This window comes from Nylanderia fulva, unplaced genomic scaffold (genome assembly GCF_048542155.1).
Source record: "Nylanderia fulva isolate GAGA-0341 unplaced genomic scaffold, ASM4854215v1 Scaffold5, whole genome shotgun sequence".
Taxonomy (NCBI): domain Eukaryota; kingdom Metazoa; phylum Arthropoda; class Insecta; order Hymenoptera; family Formicidae; genus Nylanderia; species Nylanderia fulva.
The window spans coordinates 4,594,319-4,602,862 of record NW_028190587.1 but is presented as its reverse complement, the minus strand read 5'-3'; the positions used below and the strand labels follow the sequence as shown (position 1 = coordinate 4,602,862).

Sequence of the window (8,544 nt, the reverse complement as noted above, 5' to 3'; positions counted from 1 at the left end):
TGTAATTGAATGTCATAATTAATTTAAAAAGTAATTAAGTAATCAGCATCTCTGTAGCAAATAATGATCGTACGTTACTCTCTAAAACTTTCTCGCAAGTTGGAAATATTTAGCAAAGAGCGAAAAGTACATATATTAATTATATTATCGGAACGCGATAAATTGCGAATGTATACGGTGTTCAAAAAACGATGATATTCTTGTTTTGCGCCGGATTTTCGCTCGAGAAGTTACAGATCTATGGTATTGTGTCATGGTTGTTTTCGGGTATGATTAGTGCGCCTAATCGTAATTAATATTAATTAATATTAATATAATATAATATTAATATTAATATAATATTATATTTGTGCGAATTTGCATTTGCTTAATTATAAATAATTATTTTTTCTAGTGACGAGAAGAAAGGAGAAAGGCATTCAAAATGGCACCAAGTGACGGTAGAGAATTTGAAACAATCACGAGGTAAATAACTTATTTATAGATTTATTATAACTTTGCATTTATTTTTAATTTAATTACGATACATTGATGGCATTCTTTATATAACATTCTGCCTATACATTTAACAGAAATAGGGAAAATCAAATCAGCATACTGCATTATGCTGATTAATCAAAATTTTATATTTTTCAATTTCATTAACTTTGCATTTATATGATTCTTTTTCTGTTCCCTGTTAACCTGAGAGGGAAAATTCTGTGTGTGTGTGTATGTGTGATTCAATATATCATTTTATTTCACATATCGCACACATATATTATTAAATTTAAATCTAGTTGTTTACTCTAAAGTGTACTCTCTAAAGTTAGGTGAGTAAAATGAGAATTCTTTTCCATTCATTCTATTTTATGCAGCCTCTCTTTTTTTCTCTTTCTCTTTTTGTGTATCGATTAACTTTTCAAAACAATATTACATTAATTTTCTATGAGATAGAAGTCATATATCTCTATACGTTCGCAAGAGCATTTATTTCTGAAGCTTCGTGTCGATTTTCTCAAATATTCTCAAAAATTTAACGAGCATGCAATCAGTAACGATACCAATCGCTTAATCTTCCATAACGACTACATCATTATTATCGCAATGAGACTGGTCTTCTTGAGGATGAGCTTCCTCGACATTAGGACTGTCATCGCTGTCCGAGGACGAGCTGTCTTGCGGTATCTCGATACCGTGAGTCAACAAGCTGGTTATCCTCTCAACGTCGACAGTATCGTCCTGTTCGTGTATCTTCTTCAGGGCATTTGAGACTATGCAAAGGTCGCCTCGTAATTCGCTGACTACAGCCGTGATCTTCTGGGCATCTGTCAACACCTCTACTGACTGGGTATACGGATTGTAGCGTATCCCGAATGGTCGTTGAATCTGATTGGCAAATGAACTGGAAAAAGTATAGAATAATATAATCACAATTGTTCTTACTTGATTTAAAAAAGGAACACGCGTTTGAACAAAAAAATCAAGCAAGTTATATCCCAGACAGCACATGGATGTCCTCTGGAAATTTAAAAGATATCCAATATGGATATAACAGATATCCTATATCCTATTTTAATCCTAAGATCTCCTCCGGTCCTAAGGAAGAGCAAATAATCGCTCATTTTTTATCCTTTAATCATCCTCGGGATATTGTGTGGAATATTCCAAGGACTTTTATACGATATGAAAAGGATGTTTATTTATACTAATTTTTATATCGGAAAAAAGTTTACTTATACAAAAAAGTATAAGCATATGAAAAAAATGCTAATATAACAATAATTCTTCAATAATGTATTATTGAAGAACTATTATTATATCGGTAGTTTTTCGTATTCTTGTAGTTTTTCGTAATTCGAAAAAATACATATATGCTCGCGATAGTTATCAAAATTAAAAAATTTGAAGATAAAACAATTTTAAATTGTGTAGCATATAATTTATTTTGCATAACAAAAATAATTATATATGGATATTAAATTTTCATAAAATATATTGATAATATAATATCTTAAAACATTCTACAAATATCTTGGATCATCCGAGACATTTTCAGGATAATCCTGAGGATGTCTTGTGCTGTCTAAGATATAACGTCGCAAAGAAAGACACTTGCCGCATTTTCTCTTTTGCTTCCTCTATGCTGTCCGTATAATAATATGCATTCTGAAATGCGGTGATAATGCATTCCTGTTTGCACGTGACATCCGGTTCGAATCTCATGGTTTTTTCGGGCGCGGATACCGCGTGTCTCAATTCCGCCACCGACGAGAGCAAGCCGGCTCCATAAACGCGATACATACCATCTTGTTTACACAATCCAAACTCCACGGTGAAGAAGTATAGCTGGAAAGATAAAGGTCAAGCACAAATATAATAAAAAATAAATTATCTGCATATTCAAAGACTTACAGTTGCCAATTTATCTATGTCTTCATCCGATGCACCAAGAGAAGCCAGACCAAGTTCTTGAGAAAATTGCGCGAAGCTTGGATTTGCAAGTAGAGGCATGTGGCCCAGCAATTCATGACAACAATCTCTGCAAATTGCGGAGTTAATTATTTGTTAATTATTTTTCATTATTTGATATCAATCATATAATGCGCAAAAATCATAATTAGGAAAATTTATATATATTTCATTATAAATATTTATTTTGCATATTACTTGCACTTTTATAAAACAAATGTCACGTATACTTACGGTTCCGGTGTGTAAAATGGATCGGAAGAGTGTCGTATATATTGGGTGCAATGGAATACGCGAAAAGCAAGTCCAGAAAGGAAATCTCGCGGAGTGAGATAACCCGCGACCGGACGAAGTTGAAATCCCGTTGTTCCTATAAATATCGGTCTTCGTTTATAGAAACGTCATTCTTATTTTTGTAGAACATGATAATATAATTATACAGCGATTTCTTATACTCACGCTTTAGAAAAACGGTTACATCTTGTAGTTGCGGTATATTGTTCTCTCTATATAAGAAAGACAAGATTAAAAAATATTTTCATATTTTTCTTATTCTTATTATTTTTTTTATCTATTTTTTATATCTTTATTTTTTTTCTTATATTTCTTATAAGAAGCTATTTTTAAATTGCACGATATACTTACATATTTTTTTAAATAAAATAATGCGTAAATATAAAGTAGCAATTATATAAAATATAAAAGATTGTAATTTTTGTAAATGGATAACTATTTATTTTTAAGGAAATTATTTAAATGGTTTAAATTTTAAATAGATTTTATGTTAATTATTATTTTTTATATACCTGTATCCGCAATACTTGACTAACTTCGGCCAATTTTCCAAATATTCTTTGCATGCGTATTTTTGATAAAGTTGATGTAGTTCACGAAAAACAGTTCCCCTAAGACAAAGGTTTAAGTAATTAAGTTGTTATAGGTATTACATATATTATAAGTTTTTTTATTATATAGATATAATACGTGCGCGCGCGCGTGTGTGTGTATAGTTTTTTTATCACATTACATATTATTGTATGTATATTATCTTTAATGTTTTATATTATATTTTTAATCTGTTGCGACACATTTTGCATGATGTTTCTTAAGCATTATTAGACAAATTAATTATTACTATCAAATCATCCGAATATTTGACTTCTGCCGAAAAGCTCTCTCGTTTTGATTAAGTTTGTCGAAGTTGCAATATTTGTTTCGTACATCGTTGCATTTGAGTCAGAGAGATTGCATTAACCGAGTTGCTACTTGATACCGTGTCGAGGATAAATCAAATTGACGCAATTAAGGGTGCATTCAGCGTGCCAATCTTACTTCGATTCGCGCTACAATAAGACGTAGGAAGAGCGAGAGAACGAGAGAGAAAGAGAAAGAGAGAGAGAGAGAAAAGAGAGACAGATTTTATCTTCTCTCGGTGGAAGATAAGATCGAAGATATCGAACAAGTGTGTATAACTTAAATTTATCGAGAAATCATTTCTTTTATTCATACTAATTGCCTTCATGTACGCGAAAACACGTTCGCAGTTTCATTTGTAGTTTCACGAGAAAAAGTTGTAAGCCGTATCTCGAAAGATGACTTCAATTAATTCACGACTTATATGTTACAAATAATTTTTAATGTGTTGACAAAGGAGATTTTTCGCGATTAAATAAAATATATATTTTTAAAACTTAAAAATTATATAATTTTTGCGTGAAAGAACGTACCAGGTTTTGATTTCTTCTGGTGTATATTGCACCCTGGGTATCGGTTGACCACTAAAATATTTGTAAAATGTCATTTGTAATTAGAAAGTGCGCTTACGTATAAAAACCATTACTTTACTTACTGCCTATAATTATAAGCGATGTCGGCAAATTCCTCGCGACGTTTACGATACACGGGATCTTTGAAACCCTGCAATTGTAGATTATTTTTTTTTGTGAAAGCAAGCATGAATTTGAGAAGAAGTTACTGTAGTAACAGGATTTCGCATGCAGAAAATCATATAAAAAACGTACAGGATGATCCGCGTCCAATTCTGAGCCATACATAAGAACTTTCTGCGCACGATCGAGGTCCGATATCTTTCGCGGGAACCAGGGCATGTCTACTTCGCTAAAATCTATAAAATCGGAATTCTATTGCATTTTAGTACACGCGATAAGATATTCTATTATCAAATGTCTCGGAGAAGACAGAAACAATAAAAGTGTCGTATACAGTAAACTTTGATACAAACATTACACTTTCAAATCTTCACTAAAAATTAACACACTCCTAGTAAATTGTGATAATTTAAATTATAGTATTTGCAAAATAATCAACTCTTTTTACTCTGAATTATAATTAAATGTATTGACGCATATTAAGTAGATGATAATGATATTAAGTAGATGACAAAAGCACTTTTAACAAATATTTAATTTAAAGTTTAATTTAAAATTATTTATTCAAATATTTAACAAGTTACTAAATTATTAGATAATTATTGAACTAATTATGTCTTTTAATTTAAATAATCTTAATTATCACAATAGAGCGAAAATAAATCTGATTATCATATCGGAGCTTTGTTGGATCAAATTATAGATGCAATAACATATATGTAAGAAACAATACACGAACATTAGCATTGCATTTAATTATATTTCAAAATAACGAAAAATAAAAAAAATTATTGATATTCTTTACTGCGCACTACTGGAGACTCACCGAAACTTGTCGCGGCCGAGAGAGAGGGTGCGCGTGGAATACTTCCGATTTGTTCATAATGGGCAAGATTAATAGCTGCTACTTCGCGGCTTAACATTTTCATTAACTGTTCCATCCTCTTTGAATCGCATTCGACATCCACAAGAATATCATATTCGGAACCGCGGCGCACAGATTTTCTCGATTCGATATGCACGACGTTTATACCTAGATCCTTTGCATGACAAGAAAAATATATCTTTTCTCAATATTCTTTATAAACTGGCTTTTTAATATATACGGTACTTGATTCCTCAGAATTTGGAGAACGATTTTTTTTCTCTGTGCATTACATTCTCTCTGTGCGTTCTAAATTTATAAATAATTTATCTGATATAATAAAAGTTGCTTTTATATTTAAAAGGCTGCCTTAACAAGATTGTTCACATTGCTTGCAATTTTCGCAACATGTTGCAACATGTTGCATTTGTTCATCGCCTGATTATTCATTTAGATTCGCCGAATAATTTAAAATATTTGAGGAGAATATGACAATTTTGTTTAGATTTATAGACACATACTGAGAACGAAACATACAGAAACATACCTGAAATACTTGAAGAGCTCGCGCCAAACCACCGATTTGATTTTTCAGAGAAAATATCACAGAATTCTTATTATCGTTAGCTTGATTACTTTCATCCATAGGAAGCTGAATGAACGAGATGATACATCTTATTAAGATATTTGTTTCAACTTGCTCATCATGTTTCTTAAGTATGATGAATTCAATTTTAAAACACTTTTATTTTTAGGATATTTAAACTTCATAAAATACAAAAGACTAAATTAATTATTTAAGTGATTTGAGAAATTAAGCAATAGAAGATATTTATCATTTATTATAAATTAACCGCATGACTCTCTTTAATTGTGTAAAAATTACTAACTTATTGACAACAAAATTAAAATTTGTCTTTTTTTATATCATCTGCGTTTGATTAGATGATAACATACATTGCGCGATTTATGTAGCGGACTTCCTTCTTTGACAGCCCAACTTTCGCCTCTTCTGTATAGCCACACCCCGAGAAGACTCTTTCCTGATCCACTCATGATGATTTTTATAATAGAATTTGCGAAACAATGTAACGGAAGAAATATTTTTTTCAATAATTTTGTTTATCAATGGAATTAATTTTTCAATATCTTGCGCGATATATACGGATTAACTTGTGACCGATTGACGATTCACTGTCTTTCAGGACACGAGCAACAATGTGCTGGTACCATCCTTAACAGGTCCTCTTAAAACCTCGGTCTCCCCCGTTTGCTTTCGTCCTTCTCAATGACGATCTGGCCGTGATTGGGCGGTGCACAGCAGCACCAGCGATTCCCATTGGTCGGATAAAACTTTTCATGGGGTTGAAGACAAGTGTTGGCTCACCCCGTTTAATGGCAAGTGATGCTGGTCCTCGAATGTATTTCCTACGAGTGACGTCACCAGAGCGGATAATACAAGCCCCGATAATGAAGAACGCGAGCAAGAATTGCAAGATCTTCAATAACCATGATGCAACAGGTATAAAGTTTTTTTATTTTTACAATAAATTTTTACTTGAGAAATGAGACGCAATGTTTTTTTCTAAAAAAAGAAAACTGAAGAAAAAGGGTTGAGAGAGAAAAATATATTATTTTAGTTTACTTTACGTTAATTAAATCCGGAAAAAATTTAATTTGATTAAAATAAAATATTAGACAATAAAAAACAATTATTTGTAAGTGAATAGATTTTATTATAATTTCAGTAGTTGTGCATTAAAATATTCGTAAAGTTATTCTGCTTTAAGTATTATGTAATTATTATTAATAGATATATTATAGATATACATTTCAGTTATAAATTGATATATAAAACATTTTTGTTATTATATCTTATTTTATAATTCTATTATTATGAATTATTAATTATATATTTTCTCTTTTTTCTTTTTCTCTTTCTTGTCTTCATAATCGTTAATCATTACATTGAATATTTTTTAGAAATACTTAGATTATATTACAGAAATGTAATATCAACTAAAGTTTTTAATTTTATAAAATTGTTACGGAATAGAATGCATTTTTCTTTTACAAAATACTTAGTTCAAACAATGTATAATTAAGTATGTATTCTACGATTGCAAATATCAAACATCAAAACGAAAAAAACGGTCAGTCGAGAAAACGACTTCCTTTTCGAAGGGGAGAACTTCTTCAACGAGGCGGTGATTTTTCGTTCCCGTCCTACTCTGAAACAAAGACACCATTTAATAAAAGTTCGAACGCCCGAGGAGTTCGCCTACTCCTAAGAAAAGTAGATGCAGCACATTACCAGTGTCCATCACTTACCACTATCAGCTGCCGTAGCTCTACCCTTGCTAAATTATACCGAGTGTTTCTCCGACATTAAGCGAGATTGAGAGTATCGTTCGATCCTCGATACTTTTACCTTATCGGGATGCATTCTGAAGACGGTGGATTTTCAAGGGTGTCTCTTGCGAATAATTCTGACTATTCTGATCATAGTCAAGAATAAGTTAATTATTTATTCAATCAATTTAATTTGCTATTAATTTTGTTATTTCTGTTGCCGACTGCAATATGAAAGTTTTAAATCTCTTACATTATGAAAACAGCATCAAGGATTTAAATTAAAGAGCTATAGGAAAATACATCTTTAAGGATTAATATTTAAAAAAGTATTAAAAAATAAATTAAAAAAGTCGAAAATTAAAAAAGAAAGATATTAAGAAAAATAATTGAGAGATTCAATAATTTAGACTTTTCGGAATTATAGGAAGATCCTGTGCATACATTGTGCAATCGTGTATGCACCCGCATTGGTGGATCTATTCTTTCATATGTCAGTGACATGAGACATCAGTTTCTACTATGATACACTGATAAAGTTGAGAGACTACAGTAATTATCGTGGCGAAATAAGAAGTTGACATTGAGACCAAAAGGGGAGGATAAGACACGTTGGAGAACACGAATTTAGCTTCTGTCTTCTATCCCACAAAGGCCACTAGGTCAGACGCAATTCGATACCAGCAATTCCTTTCGCTTCGTGTGAATTTTGCTCGAGGTTACACTAACGAGATTCTTCTTTGTCGTACAATAAAAATGCGTTTAATTGATGCATCTATCTCGTATAAACATTGATTTCTATTTTTTAACATTTATAATTCTCAAATGCAAATGAAAATAAATTTAATTAAAAAGAGAGATATAATTATATATTTTTTTAAAAATAATATTTGACAATTTCTTTTTTTAAAAAAATTATAATTTTTATTCTTTATATTTATGCAATCTATATACATATTTTATATTTTTTTTGTATTTAACTTATAT

The 8,544-nt window shown here is 31.0% G+C and overlaps 1 protein-coding gene across 1 annotated transcript; it reads right to left on the bottom strand.

The window, feature by feature from the left end:
• Positions 1 to 485: 485 nt before the first annotated feature.
• On the bottom strand, positions 486 to 6,464 carry Trhn (tryptophan hydroxylase). Its single transcript, XM_029316737.2, has 12 exons — positions 6,163 to 6,464; positions 5,753 to 5,857; positions 5,167 to 5,380; positions 4,473 to 4,576; positions 4,301 to 4,368; positions 4,179 to 4,229; positions 3,258 to 3,356; positions 2,911 to 2,957; positions 2,686 to 2,821; positions 2,395 to 2,521; positions 2,099 to 2,328; positions 486 to 1,384 (listed from the first exon to the last, which is right to left on the bottom strand). Exons 1-12 carry the CDS (start codon positions 6,259 to 6,261, stop codon positions 1,051 to 1,053), a joined length of 1,614 nt encoding a protein of 537 aa, XP_029172570.1. The 5' UTR covers positions 6,262 to 6,464; the 3' UTR covers positions 486 to 1,050.
• Positions 6,465 to 8,544: the final 2,080 nt, after the last annotated feature.